Source organism: Corythoichthys intestinalis, chromosome 4 (genome assembly GCF_030265065.1).
Source record: "Corythoichthys intestinalis isolate RoL2023-P3 chromosome 4, ASM3026506v1, whole genome shotgun sequence".
NCBI classification, from domain to species: Eukaryota; Metazoa; Chordata; class Actinopteri; order Syngnathiformes; family Syngnathidae; genus Corythoichthys; species Corythoichthys intestinalis.
In genome coordinates, this window is record NC_080398.1 from 25,675,617 (window position 1) to 25,697,709 (window position 22,093).

The 22,093-nt window shown below is 37.9% G+C and overlaps 2 protein-coding genes across 2 annotated transcripts; both read left to right on the top strand.

The window, feature by feature from the left end:
• Nucleotides 1-659: 659 nt before the first annotated feature.
• LOC130915051 (zinc finger and SCAN domain-containing protein 12-like) lies at nt 660-2,963 on the top strand. The gene is made up of 2 exons (XM_057834740.1): nt 660-1,040; nt 1,112-2,963. The coding sequence occupies exons 1-2, from the start codon at nt 878-880 to the stop codon at nt 1,744-1,746; spliced, it is 798 nt and encodes a 265-aa protein (XP_057690723.1). The 5' UTR covers nt 660-877; the 3' UTR covers nt 1,747-2,963.
• A 9,800-nt stretch (nt 2,964-12,763) lies between these two features.
• On the top strand, nt 12,764-21,129 carry LOC130915100 (zinc finger protein 236-like). Its single transcript, XM_057834833.1, has 2 exons — nt 12,764-13,035; nt 20,368-21,129. Exons 1-2 carry the CDS (start codon nt 12,858-12,860, stop codon nt 20,952-20,954), a joined length of 765 nt encoding a protein of 254 aa, XP_057690816.1. The 5' UTR covers nt 12,764-12,857; the 3' UTR covers nt 20,955-21,129.
• Nucleotides 21,130-22,093: the final 964 nt, after the last annotated feature.

Below are 22,093 nucleotides of genomic sequence, written 5' to 3' on the forward strand. Positions count from 1 at the left end.
AACACTTTTTAATGTTCTATTAAAATATACAGTGATCCCTCGGTACTTCGCGCTTCAAACTTTTTTAAATTAAAAAAATAAATAAAGTACATAATAAATACATAAATCAATAAGTACCGTATTTTATTAAAAATGTTAAGATATATGTATGTATAAATGTACAAATAATTGTTTTCTTATATGCATATATATACAGTATATCATTTATATCGTAATTATTACATTTGCAGTGCTTAAAAAAACCTTTATTATACATATACTGTATATATATATATATATATATATACATACATAAAAGGGTTTTGTTTGTTTGTTTGTTTGTTTTAATTATACTTTAGGGGGAAAACGTGTCTTATATGTTTCTCTTTCCAATTCTGTTAAATCTAGATAAATACATTGAACATACCAAAAAAAAAAAAAAAAAAATATGGAAATGAGCTCCGCCTCTACTTCGCGGTTTTCGATTTTCGCGGGAGTGCTGGTCCCCAATAACCACGAAAAACGAGGGATCCCTGTATATAACACACACATATTTATAAATAATTTTCTATATTTTCTTTTTCTCATTTAATACTTAATTGTCTATAATACTATATTATTTTATTTTATTTTCACTCTTTTTTAAAAAAAAATCAATTTAGTATTTTCCGTTTTTCAGTTAAATTTTCTATATTTACTATTTTTAATTATTATTTTCAATGCTTTTTGATGCACTTCACCTCCTCTGCAGCAGGGGGCAGCTAATAAACGCTTAGCACATTTCTTCCCTCGGAAACTCATTTCCGTATTTACAAGCCAAGCGTGACGTTCAGGGTCCAACAGAAAAATACGTCTGGGAGTCGCAAATTTCCTTTAAATCCCACATTTGGCGACCAAAATGCTCTCCTTGAAAGCTTTTCTCAACGATAGGCTGGCGGCTGTGGCGGAGGAGATTTTTGCCGCCGTCGAGAAGACAATAGACGAGTACAAAGAGGAGCTTTGCCGTGTGAAGGACTTGGAGATAGGTCGTCTCCGAATGCAGCTGAGGCTTCTCAAGTCAGGTCGATATACATTATATTTATGAACCAAAAAGCGTCGTATGACTGTTTATGAATGTCGGTTTTCTATTTAGATGGATGTAATGGAGCTCAGTTGCAGGAGCACCCCCATCCCCAGCACGCTCCTCCTCCCATTCCTCAAAAGCAGGATGAGGCAGCATCAGCAGATATGGAGGCCAATGAGTCCCAAAACATCGAAGAGGAAGGAAGCAGCAGCCTGGAGCTTCCCAATGAACCCGCTCAAGTCAAGAAAGAACCCGAGAGGAACCACAGAGAGTTCTGGCTAGGCCAATGCTCCGAACCTCTGGAAGATCTAGAGTCGGACATAAAGGACTTCATGTCCTCAGCGTCCGGTGTGAGGGCTGCCCTGCACGACTCCGTCTTGCCCTTTCACCTCTACCACGGCGGCATCGGCGACGAAGGCAGGGAGAAGCCGTACAGCTGCTCCGTTTGCGACAAACGCTTCGGCAACTGCTCCCACCTGGCCGCCCACATCAGGACGCACACGGGCGAGAGGCCCTACAGGTGTGACATCTGCAGGAAGAGCTTTGTAACCACAAGTGCCCTCAACAGACATCAAACCATACACACCGAGGGAAAACATTATGTGTGCATTTACTGCAGCAAGGCCTTCAAATGGATGGAGTCTCTCGGGAGGCACGTGCGAATTGCTCACAAAAGGCCCAACGTACCTCAAGTGACCTCATGAAAAAAAGTAGAAGTATTTATTGTGTAAGTAGTATTTATTCAGCAGTCTGCCTCACTCTTCTGAGGTTCTCGTGTTTTTCTGGTTCTCGTGTGGGGTTTTCTCAGAGTAGACTTTCTCCCATGTCTAAAAAAAAATACCTCTGGATGACCTTGGATGTCGTCTTAATCACAAGCCACATTGTAGCTACAGTTTCATTGTATAGGTCATTATGTTTTCCATCTAGGGCTGCCGCAGTTAAACAAATGAATCAACAACTATTTTAATTCAAGGTCTGCCATTGACGTTTTTAGAAAAACAATTCTGTCTAAAAATGAAATTTGTTTTTTTTTACATTGACCACGCGGTAACATATTACCACTTACAACACTGATTCCTAGGAAACGGATGAACAACCATTCTAGGGCTGCAGCTTTCGATTATTTTAGTAGCCGATTAATCGATGAACTACCGTATTGGCCCGATTATTAGACGATCCCCAAGACTCAAGTTTGAAAAAATACTTTTTAAACACCAAATTAATTTTTATACAGAAAATAATTACAGTACATCTGAAACAAATGAGTATAACAATATATTTGAGAAAAAAAAAACATGTTATTTTGCTTCATTCAAATCTTAATATCTGAACATTTAAATATGTAAACTAAAGTGCAATCACATTCGTAAATGAATGGTTTCTGGTTTTTGAAATGTAAATAAACCAATCAATTGTGATAAAACACCAAAATTGCAATAACTGCATCAACCATCAAAGTGAAGTCTAACTGTAACTGTAGTCTTGAAACAAATCTGAATAAGGAAAAACATTGCAATAAAATAATGCATACCATTTAAACTTGAGAATAGCTGAGATCTGTCATGACAGATCATCGCTTCAATGATATCTGGCGCCATCTAGCGTCGTGAATGGGTATAACGTCTAGACAGCGAAAAAAGACGACCCCCACTTTTTCAGTCTTATTTCAATGCAAAAAATCTTATACAGTGATACCTCAGCTCACGAACATAATTGGTTCCCAGAAAGTGTGCGTGAGGCGAAAAGTTCGTCTTCCGAACATTTATTTCCCATAAGAAACCATTAAAATGAGAATAATCCGTTCCCAGGTCCCCATAAAACATAATTTTCTACTAAATAAGCCTTAAAACTACACAAAAATATACCTTATTTTATGTATAATAAGTGTGCTATTGTATTATAATTAAAGAAATAAACTGTACTGTATAATAAAGTTGTTTTATTTACCTTTGCGATGGTATGGGAGTGGGAGGAGTGGGAGGAGGAGGGAGGGAGTTACTGTTTGGAAGGAGAGTGTTACCGGCAAAGTGCGCAGTTAGCGTAGACTCCACTGCTGTGCCCCCCGCATGCTTTTGGTTGTTAATAAAAGTGCCCACAAAAAGCCATCCGACACCTCTGGGTGTTTGTATGCAAGCCGCCATCGGGCGCACCGAAGACAACCGACGACAACGAGCCAACGTGACTCGCCGGTCCACTTCTCACGACGGTGGGAAGCTGAAAGCACCGCCAATTACCAGTCGAGGGCGAATTGGTAACACGAGTCACCTTCCATAAGGACTGTATGTAACTCTTTTTCGGTCCCATAATAGCAAAAGTACACTCAATATGGTCCAAAATGTCTATCAAACACAAACCACGTCCGCACTCAACGAAAGGGAGGGGACGAACTGGGACGCCGTGAGCGTGCGTCAGCTTCTCGTGGCGCTGTCCGACCGCGTGGCTTGGTTCGTCCGCCGAAAACTAGTTCGCCAGCAGAGACTATATGCTCGCGAATTTAATGTTCTTGAGGCGAAAAGTTCGTGAGCTTAAGCGTTCGTGAGCCGAGGTATCACTGTATTCTTATAGTCTAGTCTTATATTCGGGCCAATATGGTAGTTAGTTTGAATAGTTGAGTAATCAGATGAAGAACACCAAAAATTAAAATAGCTAAGCTGAGATTCAAACTATATAAAACTAAATAAATAAATAAATAAGGATCTACGTACAACAAAAGAACAATCGTCTAATTACATAGCAAAAGTCCGCTAGCTTAAATGCTATAAAACGCTAACTTTTGTATTTTTATTTTTTTACAATGCTCTTAACAAATGGTTCAGACACATATTCCCACAAAAGAACGGCGAAATATACCTATAGCTATAACTGAATTACGAATACATTAAAAAAAACATTAGTGCAAACAAAATTTTAGCTTAAGTTGGTCTTAACATGGAGCAGCTGGTTTCAGAAATGTGAAATGAGGCAGACAAGAGGGCAGTGTATCCACCCAAATCAATAAAACTGAATGCAAACACTTTCAAAATAAACCATTACAACGCCACTTAAATTAAACAAATACTCGAAGCAGCAAAATTTAATTTGAATATTTTTTTCTAATCGAATACTCGAGTTAATCGATTAATCGTTGCAGCACTAAACCATTCTAATGTTGTATTGGCTTGAATTTTATGAATCAACTCATTAGCTGCCATCTAAGGGGATAGATGTCTAATCCATTTTGACTTGGGGCTGGAAGCCATCGAATGATCAGTCAAAATTGTTTGAACATCTATCGGTGTCAGTGGCCATGAAACATAAACACTTACTGAATATCATATTTTAAATCCTGCATTTCTCAGGGTTTCTTTTAATCTTTTATATTTTTTTATATTATAAAACAAAAATTAGGGACGAAAAAGTACGTCGAAAAACAGCAACTATTCCCTGATTTCTACAGCGCTTGATTTTTTACCAATACAGACTACAGAAGTCTTATTTAAATTTTATTTCGGGGGAAAACATGAAGTCGAAAAATATACGTTTGCGGGCCGCACAAAACGATGTGGCTGGCCGAGTCTGGCCCCCGCAACTTGATTTTGACACCTCTGCTATAACTCACCGATTTGAAAAGTGAACTAAACACAAGCCAAGAATCGTTTTGAGTATTGATCGAATCTGCAAAATATTGTATTGGTGTCCAAAGAGTCGACAGTATCGTCATGAAATTATTGATTTCACAATGCTAGTATATTGATTAGTTAAGCGACGATCCAATTAATATCTAGATGTTTTTGATTTGACGTTTTTATCCAATTGTCATATTTTACCAACAAAATGTTAAAAATGTCAAAACTGCTTTGTATTTTTTATTGCTTCAAGTGAAATGTAACTGATTGTATTAAATGTGTACAAATCGTATTAAATTAATCAAAAGCCGTTGAATTGCTGCAGACTGCAATATCAGTAAAAACCGTATCATTTTGTGTTTGTGGAATAACAAGTCTAACCCAGTAAATTATTTTTTTAAAATTATTTATAATTTAAATGATTAACTCTTTCAGTGCCATTGACATCCAATCATGTGGCCTCCAGCCATCCTTCTGCTGTGAATTAAATGAGTTTGCCACTAGTAGACGTCCAATCCATTTGAAGTGAAGTTGGCAGCAAATGAACCCTTCTAATTCAAATGAGTTGGACGTCTCGCACCATTAATGGCAGCCAACAGGTTAGTTGTGAGGAAAGTCACCAGAACATTTTTCTCCTTATAGTATTCCAATTAATACCCGTGCCGTGTCTTGTCTTATGTGTGTGTTAATGATGCAGTGGCTTTCATTCTTGTAGCCCCACATGAGCCGTGCTCTCATTGGCTCCACCGCTGGAGAGATGTGCCCATTAATGTTGAGTCATTGTCAGTTTCTGAGGGCGAGAAAGCTGTTAGGAAATATAATAAACTGTTTAGATACTGTTTTTGTGTGCTGTTTTATCTATGTTAATTCATTTAACGTCTCAATGTGTTGTGGTAGTTGTTAAAAAGAGAATTTATATTATTGTTTGACCGATACTAGTATTGGAAAGGGCCCCGATACAGCGTTAAAATACAGGCATTGGTATCGGCTAGTACTAAGAAATAACATGTTGATACTACAATATATGTACTCTGTATATTTAGTTTACATCCGCCGTTCACTCTTCCCAACATGGCCACTGATTTCGATCATCAATCAACTATATCAACAAAAATGCATGTTCTAACTGAGGAAAAAGTTCGGACACCCTACCACCTCATAGCTAGTGTAACCCCATTTGGCTGAAATAATTTCAGTGAGACTCTTTTTGTAGCCATCAACCAGTCTTTGACATTGTTCTGAAGAAGGTTTGACCCACTCCCCAATGCAGAATACTTTTAACTGTGAGATGTTTGAGGGATTTCTTGAATGTACAGCCTGTTTCAAGTCACCCCACTGCATCTCAATGGGATTAAGATCTGGGCTTTGACTCGGCCATTCCAGGACTCTCCATTTCTTCGTTTTCAGCCAGTCCTTGGCGGATTTACTGGTCATTTTCATGGTGCAGGTTCCAGTTTCGCTTCATCTTTAATTTTTTCACAGATGATCTCACATGTTCCTCAAGCACCCTTTAATACGGGATAAAATTCATGGTGGATTCTATGATGGTGAGCTGGCCAGGTCCTGCTGTAGCAAAGCATCCCCAAACCATGACACTTCCACCTCCATGCGTCACAGTTCGTATGAGGTTCTTTTCCTTGAATGCTGTATTGGGTTTACACCAAATATGTCCTCTGTTCTGGTGTCCAAATAATTCAATTTTAGATTCATCTGTCCAAAGAACATTATTCCAAAAGTCCTGGTCTTTGTCTACATTCACTTTGGCAAACTTCAGTTCGGCCTTCATGTTCTTCTCGGAGAGCAAAAGTTTCCTCCTTGCATACCTTCCATGAAGGTTAGACTTGTGAAGTCTTTTTCTGATTGTAGAGGCATACACTTTCACATCAACAATAGCAATAGCCTGCTCTAGGTCCCTTGATGACATTTTAGGGTTTTTGGAGACTTCTTTTAGCATCTTGCGGTCTGCTCTCGGGGTGAACTTGCTTGGACGGCCAGACCTGGGTATGTTAGCAGTTCTTTTGAATGTCCCCAACTTGTAGACTATTTTCCAGACACTGGAATGGCTGATTTTATATTGTTTTGAGATCTTTTGAAATCCCTTACCAGACTCATATGCATCTACAATCTTCTTTCTGAAGGCCTCAGATAGCCCTTTAGATCTCACCATGGTGTTTTCTCTCACTTCAGCAGGGCACACCATACTAAATGTAAGATTTAAATAACGCAAGCCTCCTTCAAAACACTGTGTAATGATGTTCTAATGATGTGCACCTTATGTGATAGCCCTGTGTGGGATTTTAGCCATTTTAAGTGGGATCGAATGTGGGGGTGTCCTAATTTATTCCTCAACAGAAATTGATATTAAATATCCGTATGACCAAATATGTTAGAAAGCACAGGCTACTATAGGGTGTCCTAATTTTTTCACATGACTGTAAATGTTGCTGAATGGGCTCATTTAGCAGTCATATTTAAAAATAACGGGCCTATTAAAAGTGTTATGAACACTGACATTTACATGAGCATCAAGATGTTAGCTTTGTTAGGAGGGAAAATTGGTAAAAGGCTAGCAAACTTGTGTCCTCTGCTAGCATTAGTGATGAGCACATGAACTAAGCAAATATGAAGCTTGATACCAAATTGAACTAACTAACAAAAAATGCATTTTGGGCTTTAAGAGCATTTTAAGTCTAAAATTTTAGAGGAATTAATTTATTGTCACCAATACCAGTTAGTCACAAAGGTTGTTAAAGCAGTGTCAAACTAAGCCACGATAGCAGTTGTTTCACATCTGTTTCAAGTGAGTATGCTGCAATTTCGTATTAAATAAGATAAATAAATAGTGTTTAAGAAAAAAAATGAAGTATAGGTACAGTATTTGCATCAGCCGATACCACACACCCGCGTAGCCGTATCGGTAATATAGTATCGTGTAACTCTATATTAAAGGAATCCACGGACAGAAAGACTTGTAGTTCTTAAAAGATAAACGTTATTACGAGTTAAAGTAATTTGATGTTGAAACCCCTCTTGATCTTTTCGCATTCATACAATTTGTAAAATGTTTAACTAGTAGGTCGCCGTTGTTGTTGACGTCGCAGGGTGGGGACGTCACATGGTTACGCTGCCGGGCTTCCAGGGTAGGACTCTAGCAACATAAACATGTCATCTGTTCAAGCCTTTCAATTTGACCCCTGAGAGGAACATTAATGAGCATGACAGCACTGTCGATATTTCACAAAACGAGCAGCTAAAGCAAAATAAACAGGAAAGACGGGATGAGACGAGAGTAGGGGGGGAAAAAAACAAAAAAAAATTCTCTCAAAATGTGCTACACCGGCAGAATGTCAACAAGAGGCGAATTTGACACCCAAAGTACTACCGTGCGCTTTCAGCTTGTTTTGTTTGGATGCATACAAAAAGAACATACTAAAGATGCCTTAAGAAAATGCTTAAATGTAGTAATATGAAATAAGGGTGGTTTAAATACGCTACGTAACTAATGTGGTCAACAGATCAACAATCTGCTTTTAAGCTATCACAATAAAAAAATGCTTAAAAGTATGACAGGGAAACACAGGCAAAAAGTATTTTGAGGCAATGAAAAGGTAATAAAAGACTCAATAAAAACAAAAATTGTGAGTACTCGCCGCTTTTAACAGATGTGCGCATGCGTGCAGATGCTTGCGCAAGCGCGCATTATGTACGCCGTTGCAGAACACCGGTAGTATTTGTCAATTGACAGTGACAATTTACGTCATCACACCGAGCATCAATTGGGTGCTTAAAACATGGCGCCCTCCGTAGGTCAAAACATGTACTAAATATGATAGATTTTTAACAATGCCAATGTTTTATGTGTTTCTAATAACATTTTAGTAAAAGATAACAATTGTGGCTTAATGGAGCCTACAAGTCTTGAAGTCCGAGGTTCCCTTTAAAAACACACATTAACAGCACGATAAAGTCCCAATCCATGTTACGCATGTCAAAATCTAAACATACTCCCAATGGATTGGACATCTATCGCCATCAATGGCGGCCAATGAGTTAGTACTTGATCGTATCGAGTATAACCTCATAATAACCCCATAACTCATCGAGTATAAGATCGCTGTCAGCTCATCCATTCATAGTCAAAATAAATTGGACATCTATCGCCAACAATGATACTTAAAAAATTAAATACATTTTAAAAAATCTGATTCTTTTTAAGTAAGCTCTTTTATCCTTAGATTTTTCTGAAAGTGACCCGAGGAGAAAAAAAGTTGGAACACCCCTGATTTAAGTGCTCGTATATACATATACAGTATGGCAGAAATCACTCAGGTGACTTGAAGTTCCGGTCTGAGACCCCCAATTTGGCCAAATTTCAAAATTGTCCGATATGTATGTGTGATACATCATTGGAAAGCTTAAAATCTCAATTTTCTGGGGGAAGAAAACTTTTCAACAGTAGGGCATTTAAATTAAAAAAAAAAATTTAAACAGTGAAACCTTATCTGGAGGTGAGAGCACGCAAGAGCAGAATTAAAGACCACATGACTTTAACAAGGTATTATTGCGTACTTACCTTGTTTCGATCCAAAAACTCCATGGAGCATGTATCACTGAGTGTCAAGACACAGCTGTGAATGGCCACAGCTGGATTTTGGGGCGATTTTATGGGTGAAACATGGTCATATAACAAGGGTCGCGATGCAGAAATCGCAGACATGAAGAAGTTGTTGAGATTTTCTTTTTCATATATTTACCCTTTAAAACGTTTTTTTCCCCATTTTTCTTTGTTTAGATCGATTATTTATCATCTCAAATAACGGGGAAAATGCGACAGTAACAAAAAAATACAATTAAGCGATAGTTATGAGGTGGATATCCGTGACTTTTTTACAGACACCATTTTTTTCATTGTGACATAATTAGTTTAAAAGTTTAAAATATGCGATTGAATAATTTTTTAAAGTTGTTTTTTAAACGAAATATTAGACATCAATTAATGATTCTAAGCTAAAAATGACAGACACTTATATATAATATATATATATAATATAATAAATATAATTAATTACCTTTGTTTTATGGCTAGGTTGAATCAAATGCGGTTGCGCGACGTCTGTAAACAGGGGTTTCCTGGGTAAAATGGACAAATTAAAAATAGTTTGGGGGCTTAATGCGCCATGAATCTGCTATGGAAGCATATAGACATATTGTTCTGTCAAACACAACAGTTGTTTTGGCTTGAAATACAGCAGTTTCTTTTAAAGAGGAGTGCAAGAGCAGAAACTGTTTTTTCAGTCTTGTCCGTGCTTTCCGCCATATATATTTTTGTGTGTGTGTGTCTCAGACAAAATATTTCAAATATTTTTTTCAAAATACCCTACTATAAATCTAGTTCTGTTTAGACAAAATATTTCGAATCTTTTTTTCAAAATTCCCTACTATAAATCTAGTTCTGTTATGGCAGAGGTCACGGAACCGCGGACCTCAGTCCGGTTCCGGACCCCCAAGCCGTCTGGACCGGATCTCAAGCTGTCCGGACTAATACACGTTGCAACAACAAAAATCATTTTTTCCTGCGGGTTTGCAGAGCGGAGGTGATGCGCGTGAGCCAGCCAATGGGAGTGAAGCATTTGAAAGTTATTTTTAGAACAGCATGTCTCACACTCGCTTTCCAGACTCCGCGGAGTGACAGCCAAAAACTGAGCCGGATGATGTTGGAGGAAGAGGCGAAAAGGTACGGCAAATGGCGTGCTCAGAACCACGCAAGATTGATGCAGAAAACAAAGTGTTTAAGGAGGAGTAGACCAACACATTTTTGTTCATTTTACCTGGCTGCAGCACAAGACCGCTATGTTCAGAGACGGTGTTCTGCCAAAATCTGCTCCATCCGCGAAACGTCCTACATTAGTCGAATTTGACACCCAAAGTACTACCGTGCGCGCTAAACTTGTTTTGTTTGGATGCATACAGGCAGAACGTACTAAAAATGGTAAATGGTAAATGGTAAAATACTTAAATGCAGTTCTACCAAATAAGGACGGTTTAAATATGCTACGTGACTAATGTGGTCAACTGCTTCAAAGCTAACACAAAAAAAACAATGGTTAAAAGTATGAGAGGGTAATACATGCAAAAAGTATTTTTCAGGCAATGAAAAGGTTCTAAAAAACTAAATAAAAACAAAAATAGTGAGTACTCGCCGCTTCTAACCGATGTGCGCATGCATGCGGATGCTTGCGCAAGCGCGCTGAGCGTTGTGTAGACCTTTCGCCGCGTAGTAAGGAATGGCCGAACAACGGAAGCGCTTGTAAAAAGCAGCCATTTGAAAACTATAAAACGAAGCACGCAGCTTTTTCAAAAAGTTTCCCTATGAACTCTACCATCTGTTCTCCAAAAATAGCGGAATTAAGGGCTCAATATGATCGCTTTATTATTTATTACTATTTAATTATTATTAAATATTATTTTTACTTACTATAAATTTATTTTTTATATTTTATTTACATTTTTGAATGTTGTAGTTATCAGCATGGCCACGTAAAGATACGTTTGTGTTTTTTGGGGAAAAAGAAGCATTAAAAATATTTCCGGACCCGAGATTGTTGTAATTTTTTAATTTCGGACCCAGAGGATTTTTAAAGGGCAACTGAAGACCTTTCCGGATTTTGGTGTAATTTTACGAATATAAACTTTGGACGAGTTTGTCAAAACAACCATGACATTATCAACACGTAATTGCAAGGATAATTTGCGTTTTTTTTTTAGTTTTTTTGCACTCCGTTAATGGTCCCTTCGCAAACCCGGAAGTGTGACGTAGGCAACAGAAGACTACCCACAGCTAACATAGCAGCAACAACGATGTCAGTGATATTTCCACCAAAGGTAACCATTCAGGATCGCGCTTTCGCGACGTTACCGATGGCAAAGGCTCCCAGGAAAGATGAACTAGAATTAATCCCTACAGGTTTGAACCTGAAGCGTCAGATGACGGCGATTTACTTGACACAGCAGATGGCGTCATGACGCCAAGTGACAGCTCGACACTTCACGAACGGGAAAGTGAGTGGTAAGCCTAAATCCAGCATCGTGATTTTTTTATTAGAGAGAATGCATGGTTGTATATTTTTCCACACTCTCCACATAGCTAAAACTGGATATTAGGTAATGTGACAGTTCCTACTGATCTAAATATGGTAAAGCTAGCCCAAATGTGGCTAAATGAATGATATGTTATTGATTTTTCAAAATAAATGACAAAACGATTTTATTTTCCAGGTGTTGCTGTAAATCGTCAAGTAATTACCCTTCCAAGAGTATACCTGTGTCGTCAGGAGATCCCAGACGTGAGAGGCAAAGTTGAGGAGGCTGAAGCACTGACAGGGGCATGAATTACATTTAAAAAATGAAACCATAAATTGTAAACAACATTGACACATTTTAATGTATTCTATTGGTATATAATATATTGTAATTATATTACATTCTGAAAAAAATTCAATAGGCCACAATGATAAATGATACCAGATTTATGTTGAATCAGCATATAACTTAAAATCAGCAGAACATAAATTTAGTAAGCAACACAAAGTTCGGATAGCAACGGACTAGGATAACATTGAAAAATGATCGTGGCAGTGGGAAATATATATTTACTCTTTTCTGTAGCATTAAGTGTTCTCTATACAAAGATAATGCATTATCATTAAAATGTGAAGGTAGATTTTTCTTTTTAAAACGGGTACTGTATATATGACTAGTTTACGATTTCATCTCATCAAAATTTGCTACATTTATTTCTCCTAAGTCATCATCATCTGATGTCGCAGACAGAAGAAATTCAGCATCTGGCAGGCCTCATAGGATCTCTTCAGTCGTCATCGCTGGACACCGCATCACTTGGGTCATCATATGACTCGACCCACTCTCTCTTGATTTTGGGAAATTGGGTGGCGACTGACTTGAGCGAAATCCGAAAAGCTCTTCAGTTGCCCTTTAATTCATGACCCCTGTGTTATGGTATTATAATAGGTAACGCAGGCTTCTCATACATCCGTTCCAGTAGGGGGCGTCTAGCTAAACGTCTTGCATAGTCCTACCACCGGCGTCATGAGCTCACTTCCGTATTTACAAACGGATTAAAAGTTTACAGCGTTTAGTCTCAGAGTAGAGAGAAAGAAAAGCACGTGTTTTTTTTTTTTTTTTTTTTTGTTATGGCTTCCAACATGCTTCCCTTGAAGAGTTTTCTGGAAGACAGACTTTCGGCACTAGCGGAGGAAATATTTGAGTTTGTCGAAAAGAGAGTCGACGAGTACAAACTGGAGCTTTGCCGCGTGATAAATTTGGAGGTTGGGAACCTCAGAACGCAGCTGCAGCATCTTCTTCAATCAGGTTGGTTTGAAAAATAAACACAAAAGTTAAATTTTAGGAGTAATACAAAGGGGAAAAAAAAAAAAAAATGACCGTAAGAGCATTAAAATTTGTCAAGAAATAAAATAAACCGTAAATATGCCCGCATTTCTTCAATCATTATATGGTTTAAAAAAAAAAAAAAAAAAAAAAAAAAAGGAATTGTGTGACCAGTGGCGGACTTGGCAATTTTGGGGCCTAAGGCGAACATATGGCACAGGGGCTCTCTTCATGGTTCAGGGGTTAAAAAGTTGAGAAGGATGTGGAGGAAATATGTTCTGTTACACTACGGGTGTCCTAAACGAGAAATTTTCTTCTGATTAGTCAGCCGACTAGTTTTACGGTTAATCGACTAATCTAATAATTGTCTTTTTTTTTTACTAATTTAGCAATGACATTTTTGTTGACTTCACAAAACTATTTTGGAACACTTAAATTTTTTATTAAAGTACAAATAATCATGTAAATAACAATAATCAATCACAAATAAACAATGAGGTTAAATGCTGATAGCATTTACTAGTGCAAAAGAATGGAAAGTAAACAGATTCAGAACACTGACTTCGCCTTTCCAACATTATTCAAAACAATTCTTTAAGAAAAAAAAATGCTAGCAATATTATTATAGTATACTACTATATATAATAGTAGTATAATAATTATAATAATTATTCATTGCCAATCATATTTGTCATGAAGAGTGTCATTTGAATGCTATTCTTAGTGTAGAATCTGTATTATGTAGTATTTACTCAACATATTATAATATTAATTCTCAAGTATGTGGGATTAACTCCAGAAATCATTATTTATATGACGAACATGACGTGCTTTTGCTGTTAACCAGCTGTTGAGTGTTATTGTATGACCGATTGGAACTAGGCCTGAACGATATTGGAAAAAACTATTGCTGCAATTTTTTTGAGGTTTGCAATATATTGCGATATTATATTGCGATATTATATATATATTTTTTTATCTTTTTTAAAGAAATTTTCTCTAGATGACTTGAATAGCTGTTTGGAAATACTTTACTTGACACACCGTGACCACAGTGTATTCATATAATACCGTTTCATTTGTGAATGATGAAGATTGCTTTATGAAGGGATCCAGAAAGCCATGTCTGCACAAAATAGATCATTTATTGAACACAATATTTTACACTTCAACAGCAGCAAATACATTAAATGATAAATAAAAGAGCAGGTGCATTAGTCCCCTAAGTTTTTGACAAAATATAACAATAAATAAAAACTTCTGTAAAATAACAACAAAGTTGTAAACATATTTGAACAAAAATATTAAATATGACAAATAAAAGAGTTGTTCACAAACTATAACAATAAATAAAAACCTCAGTAAAACAACAAAGTTGTCAACATGTTTGAACTTAAATATTAAATCTGACTAATAAAAGTGCAAGTGCATTAGTCCCCTGAGCTGTTTACACAAAATATTACAATATAAAACTGCAAAACGGCAACAACGTTGTAAAAATATTTAAACAAAAATATTAAGTGTCAAAACTTTATGTGCAGCAGTACTATATATAGTTATTTGAAAAATACGATTTACAATAAATTTAAATATAAAAGAAACAGAAACTCAATTGAACTTGTAAATAATTGACCTGAATAACTGCAAATAACTGATGAATAACAGAACCAAATTTCCTGCCTTCCTGATAGCTGTCACATGAATAAAAAGAAGAAAAGACATTCCTCCAGCTGTGTTATGTATTTGTCTGCATATCGTCCACCTTCCTTGCTCAGCAATTCTCAACTGGGTCTCATAGGTTTTTGGCCAAGACTACTAGTTTATCCACTATTGCAGGCTTGAGACAAGAACGTTGGCACGTAACAATGTTCCCACCTGTACTAAAAAGCCTCTGATGGGAAGGTCATAGCAGGAATGCATAGATACCTGCGTTTTAAATGGTCCCACATGTTCGACAAATTACTTCTTGTTGATGCAACCATGGCGAGGCACTGTCGACAGGGCTGTTTTTTGTCCCTTATAGTCTTTTTCTTGCCAAAATACTTCCAAAACTCCTTTTGGAGACGGTCTTGCCTTGTTTCCTTGCTTCAACGTGTTGCTTTCTTGCTTTCACTTTGAGAACGGCCCCTCCTCCCTCCGCTCTGCTGTTCGGCCCCTCCTCCCTCCACTCCGCTGCCGCGGGGGGAGGGGGAGGAGCCGATGACTTGCTGGAGGGAAAGAGAAGCTGTGCACTCTCCTTCCCTCTCCTTCCTCAAAACAAACGTTTGTGGATTAAAAAAAATGAAATGAAAAAACTATCGCACGTCCTTGCGATGGGACTATTGCGCATGCGCACATCGCGATGGCGATGTTTAAACGATATATCGTTCAGGCCTAAGTACTACATTGTTTCGCCACAGGGTGTGCTGTCGTGTATTTTATGTTCGGTGTGAAGAAGAAGAAAGTTAAAAGAGTCTAATATTAGAGGCCTGTTCTCAACTTCTCCTTCACTGCACTTTGGCTCTCATGGAGAGCACGTTCACTCATGTGTTCGAAATAAACGATAGCCGACGTGCAAAGTCGCAAGTGAGCTGTAAAAATAGCGAGTTTAGTGGCGTGAAAACCGCGGGAGAGCTAAGTGAAGCTAACGAACAGCTAAGCGGAGCTAAGCGATGCTAAATGGCGCTAAATGAAGCTAAGCGACTGATACTCAGTCCGTCGTCGTGGAACAGTCCATTGTAGTGCGTGTGTGTGGGGGAGAGATAATATAAATGCAGCATTCAAATGGCTTTCTTTTTTGTTTTGTTATTTGTTTGTTTCGTATGCTGACATAATTATACACGACGAATAGTTGGGGGTGCTGCTGGCTCCGAGCCATTGCTCGTTGGGGCAAGGGCAGCTGGTCGGGGGCCCCCTACTGGTCGGGGGCCTAAGGCGATCTTCTACTTCGCCTGAATAGTGGATCCGCCTATGTGTGTGACTGAAACCCAACCTGTTTGTTTATTTATTTATTTAATCTCTGCATTTTTGGTGAACATTTTACAGCTGTATTCTTCCTTTGATTCACGTTTTTCATTTCTTCTTTGCGATAGCACTTTTTTCTGATCGCAAAGTATCGAAATCTTGCTACTGAATTGTTGTATCCGAATACAACATCACCGGAAGGACGTCTGGCGCCGTCAATGGCACAAAAAATTAGCTAAAAAAAAAAAAAGCTAGTTGAATTTAATAGAATATCGATTGTTGTCAGTGGCAGGCAGTGGGTTAATTTTGGGTGACTTTTTTGTTGATTCTGGGGCATTTCTGTGTCACTTCCTGTTCATTGGTCACTTATATTCATTTTGGGGAATTTCCAGGTCACTTCCTGTTGACTTTAGGGTAATTTGAGGATTTTTGGGGGGGGGGGGCATCAAAAATAAAGACCACTGAAGGAGAAACACTTTTATTTTAGAAGTTTTTATTTACGTAGTACAAAAACAGTATCAAGTATCATTTTGAGTATCGATATCAAGTTGAAAAAATTAAGACATTTGAGTTTTTCCCCTTGTTATTATGGAAGTCATTAAATTTTGCATCCAAATGTAAAATATTTTTAAATTAATTAAAACATTTCTTCCTTGCGGGGTTTGTTTTCACTTCTGCTGTTTCCAGTGGTGCTGTAATGTTGGTTTTTACAAAAGATACATTTACTTCTTTCTTTCAATTATATCCTTGCATATTTTTTATTGCTTTGTTGCTCTTAAACAATCTTAAAAACCACTCTTTTCACCAGATGCCGGTGTTCTCATAATGTGATCGGGCTCGATTTCGATCACGTGATCGGATACTTTCCTGCTGACGATAACATCAACCAAACTAATGGCAAAGTCAATTACACTTTCTTTTCACTCCAGGCAGTAATGAGTTTAGTTACTATCGAGACATATGTTTGTTTTAATCGACTCGTAAGATTTGGAAATTTCCTTGCTTAGTTAAAAACGGGACATTTCAAATTGAAAGTTCAGAAAATGCACAAACATGAATGAAATTCCTGTTTGGAAAACAGGCACGAATCTTAATTGTTCTTTCTAAATGAAAAAGGGTTCTAATCTGCTTTCATGGAGAACTACAGACACAAATATATATATTTTTTGATTTATGGAATTTTATAATGTAGATTCATTTAGTGAACTGAAAATGATGGTGATTATCAAACACATTTGTTTTATATTTTTTTAAAAAGAATAAACCTTCACCTGAGAAACTATAACTCAACATTTGTAGTGTAAATTTATGTTTGAGTGTTCTTTTGTAAGCAGGAAAAACGCGTCATTCTCATGGTACTGAATGGATCGCACCTGGAATTTTCTGATTATGCTGGCAGATGTTTAGCCTCTCACCCCAACAGGCTTTATCAGGTCATGCAACGAGGCATCGTTAGGAGAGTATCACATCCATCACACACCCAGTTGCCGTCTGTGTCATCAGATTTAGAATGCAAACGAAAGTCGTTAAGATGCATCGCGGAGAAGCCACTGTGTTTCTACGGGGGCTCGTCATGTGGAAAATCCCTCATTGATATTCCATTCAGTAGGAAAGTGAATTGCAGTGATTGGACATTTTTTTTGGTGAAATGCTCATGCATTTTTAAGGGCAGTTTACATGGTGACTCTGCGACACAAAGACTCAATGACCGAGTTGCAGACTCGCCTCGCGTGCATATGGTGTCGGCGAAGACGAAAAATTCTGAATCCTGCCTCCAAAGTGGAAGAATCCGATTGCGGGGGGTTGAGGGGGGCTTCCTCGGCATGCACATCAAAGGCTCCTGCAGCGCGAGACCGCGTCGTTAACGTCAGCACTCGTACACGTCACATTGGGCGTGCGCAGCGGTGCTACTAAACATTAAAAACAGCAAATATGGCGGAATGTCGGCTTTAATTTACTGTTTTAATAATATTTTTAAATTAAATATGTAGAACGTTTCAATTTTTGTGCCTTTTTGAGCAAAAGAAAAATGACATTGCTTCGAGTGGGCGGGCATATTTTTTTTTTCTGGGCTGAGGGAGCTTGGTGGGGTCAAAGTGCATCATTCTCTGTCGCCCAGTAAATCTGCACTGCCCCCTAGGGCCTGGCATGAATACTACATCGTTTTCATGCGGAATCGCGACATTTTTCAAATGGAGACGCACGCAAATGCAAATTTGACATTTTTCGTATTCTTGGAGAGTCACCATGTACACGTCCCCTTAGACTTCCTGATATTGTAATGGGATGTTAAAAAGAAACTAAATGGTGGACACAAGGGGTGCAATCTGCAAAACATGCTTAATTGTTTGAAGTTTTGGAAATACTGTATCTTGAGTAAGACGATGTAATAGGGCCAAACAAAGAAAGCTAAAAAAAAAATTGGACTATGAGAATAAAGTCATATGTTGTCCCGACTATTAGGAAAAAATCGCCAAATAAAGATTAGAGGTGGGAATCTTTGGGCACCTAACGATTCGATTACGATTCAGAGACTCCGATTCGATTATAAATCGATTATTGATGCCCCCCTCCCCCCATTTTTTGTTTTGTTTTGTTTTGTATATTTGTTCCAAAATTGTTCAAAAATCCTCTCGGGCTAAATAAACCAAACTACTGTTTTAGTATCAAGTTACCGGTTAATAACAGTAAATACAATACTCAAGTCCCCATTCTGTATCAGCAGCTTTAAACTGCATTCGATTAATTTAATGTTGTGAATCAACCGTTAGAGTTGTTAAAATTGCGCCCGTTATTCCATAATTTCCCTTATGTCTACTTTCGACATGTGAAAGTTTTAAAACTGTTTCATCATTTAAAGATGGATTCAAGTCAAGATTTTGCCGATTTAGGGGTATTTTAGATAAAAAGTAATTAGGTTCTCTACAACAGAGCCTTCTAGAAACAAACGCCTGGACCAGGGGCTCCATTTTTCGGTCATTTTTTGTTTTTGTTGTTGTTGTTGCAAAAAGCATTTGGCGACAAGCAAGGTGTTTTTGTGCGGCATTTTAACTTTGGTCTGAACGCAGCATATCTTTACCGATGTTCGCCGGTGTCTCTCTTCTTTCTCGGTTCTTTTTATGATGTTCAGCTTCGTTTCCACTTTCCATGGTAATAGTTGTTTTTTTTTTTTTTGTGTTTTTTTTTTTTTTTTTTGACCCAGCTATAGAAGACCCAGAGTTCCTCTTTGGGGCCATAATGTGAAACAGGAAAGAGGACAAAGGCAGACAAGCACTAAGCGCCAGCTAAGCAGAAACTGGTGCAGGGAGCTTAATGGCAGACGAGCCACGGGCGTCATAAAATGGAAACGTCGTAGGTCGAGGACATACTCTGGTAGCCCGAGGTCTCCCTAAATATACTTCATAGGGAGGACAAACTCTCACATCAGAAACTTTCACTTGAATATTTGCTTCCTAAAGTTGTATTTGAGTGTGCAGACGAACATCCTAAGCATTGTATTTAGGAGTGGGAAACTCTTGGTACCTCACGATACGATTTGCGATACAAAGCTCACGATAACGATGATCTGTGGATATGGCGATACAACGATTATCGATACATAGGTCGGAAAATCATTCTAAGTTATTCTACAAATAACTAATAAACAAAAATTGGATTGATTTTATCACTAGTAGACGTTCAATCCGTTTGAAGTGGGAGGGATGGCAGCGAATGAACGAATGTTCATTCGCTGCCACCCTCCCAGTTCAAATGGATTGGACGTCTATGGCCGCTACTGGCAGCCAATGCCAGGCAATGAGGTAATTTTGGGCCATTTAAGGTCATTTACCTGTTAATTTTCAGTTACTTCCTGTTGATTTTGGGGTATTTAAGGGTCACTTCCTGTTTATTTTGAGTTACATAACAGGAAGCGACCTGGGAATCACCCAAATGAATAGGCAGTGACTCAAACTCAACAGGAAATGACCTGTAAATGCCCTAAAATGAACAACAAGTGACCTGTAAATGCCCTAAAAACCGGACAGAATGACTCTGAATGCTCTGATTTCGAAAGAGCAAACGTTCCCAGTCTAAATGGATTTGGCGTCGAGCACCGGCAAAGCCTTAGAGTTAACCGAGACGCTATTATGGTGGAAGATTTTGGTAGCAACTTGTTGGTTTATTTTAATTAATTTATTTTTTAGACATTGACACAGCTTTAAAACAATATCTCGATTCTTGGCAGGAGCATATCGATAACCTTTTGGGATACAAAGTATCACGATCTATCACCATTTCGATATTTTTTCACACCCCTAGTTGTATTTTAGTAAAAGTTATATCCCCCAAAGTTTCTCATATTCATGGCTTTTATATTTTTCTTCCAATTAGATTCATGTAATGGAGCCAAGCTGCAGGAACACATTCAACACCTCCTTCCTTCTCCTCCTCCTTCTTCAGAAGACTTGCAGGACACAGATTTCAAGCACATTGAGAAGGATGGAACCAGCAGCAGCTTCCAGCATACCGATGAGATTACCCAGGTGAAGAAAAAATGCATAAGGAACCCCTGCGAGTTGTCGCTGGGTCACGGTTCAGAGCCTATGGAAGATATGAATTCGCAAGCAAAAGACGGCGCGTCCTCGGAGCCGAACGTGAACGACCTCCCTTTCAACTTCAATCACGGCCAAGAGTGTAACCTCAAGCCGTACACCTGCGCCTTTTGCAAAAAGGGCTATGACTCCTCTTACCAGCTGACCAGACATGTGAAGTTGCACACATGTGAGAGGTCCTACGTTTGTCCAACTTGCAACAAGGGCTTTATAAGCACAGCGCGTCTCACCAGACACCAGACCTTACACACGAATGACAAATCATTTGTGTGCCTTTACTGCAATAAATGCTATAAATGGAGAGATTCTCTCACTAAGCATGAGAAAAAGATGCACAAGATGAAGGCGCAGGACTCCACTCCTTGATGATACGATTAATGCTGTGATTAATTAGCTGCAGTTAGCAAAACAATTTTTTATTAAAAGACAATTTGAATACAACTTTTTTTCAGGGTTTGAATGTTGTATCACCTGAAATCAATACTGGTACATTTTATGAATACTACTTTTTGTCAACACTGTATTTGAACCGAATTGAAATAAAGGGGATTTTTTTCCCTCTCTCCCTGTTTGCTTGAATCCTGAACCGATGCTTTTAACGCGTTGTCCTCTAGAGGGCAGCAGATGACCGTTAGTAGCTTTGTGCGGTGTTGTTTGGAAACGAGTAAATCAATGCGCTTTTTCTGGACGACAAGCTTCTCAGAATTCAGCTTTTAAAATTAGAAATGAGGTAAGAGGACCTTTTCATCGATACAGGAAAAAAAAATGTCTGATACAGGGCATTTTTTTTCTAATTGCATTTCAAACTAAAAGTTACAGGTACATTGTTAGATACTTGGCTAGCTAACGTACTCTGAAACATTTCCGAGACACTCGTATAGTTTCATAATTTCTTGTTTTGGAATATATATATATTTTTATTACTAATATAAAAAACACACTTTTGCCCATTAAATAACTAAAAGAAACACCTGCAGCCTAAAGACTCCTATTAACATAACCCTAAACGTTAGAACAAAAAAATATTTTAGTAACGAATGCATATTTTTACACCATCATTTTCTGAATTTACTGACCTTTAGCCGGAATTTAATTAGTTGAATAAAAAACAGTTAAAGGCTACTTTTGATGATGTGATGTTTGAAATCTGTCCACTTTAATTTGTTAAGAGAGGATTGGAATTGGACAAAAAAAGATGCCAGTATGAGATTCTTACGGTATGATAATTTTAAGAAAAATTATCACGGTATTGCAGTTACAGTTCTAAATTTTTTTTTTTTTTTTTTTAAACTTTTTTTTAAAAACTTTTTCCATTGAACAGGATTTTTATTTTTTTACACTCTTGTAGCTGGTGGGAAACATTCATGACAATGTTTACTAACCTTTAATTTTATATAAATGTGAAATCATATTGGAGGTATTGCCTCCTCGGCAGCCACCCTCCGCACCCATGTTTTGCATGTCTGTTTGCCCTCATCTAAGCTGTGGCTGTCTGTAACTTTTCT

Bases quoted from the DNA above. Each gene is read 5' to 3' on its own strand.
- LOC130915051 (XM_057834740.1), top strand. From the start codon at position 878: ATGCTCTCCTTGAAAGCTTTTCTCAACGATAGGCTGGCGGCTGTGGCG. The intron at 1,041-1,111 runs GTCGATATACAT...TTTTCTATTTAG, and splicing joins GCTGAGGCTTCTCAAGTCAG to ATGGATGTAATGGAGCTCAG.
- LOC130915100 (XM_057834833.1), top strand. From the start codon at position 12,858: ATGGCTTCCAACATGCTTCCCTTGAAGAGTTTTCTGGAAGACAGACTT. The intron at 13,036-20,367 runs GTTGGTTTGAAA...TCTTCCAATTAG, and splicing joins GCAGCATCTTCTTCAATCAG to ATTCATGTAATGGAGCCAAG.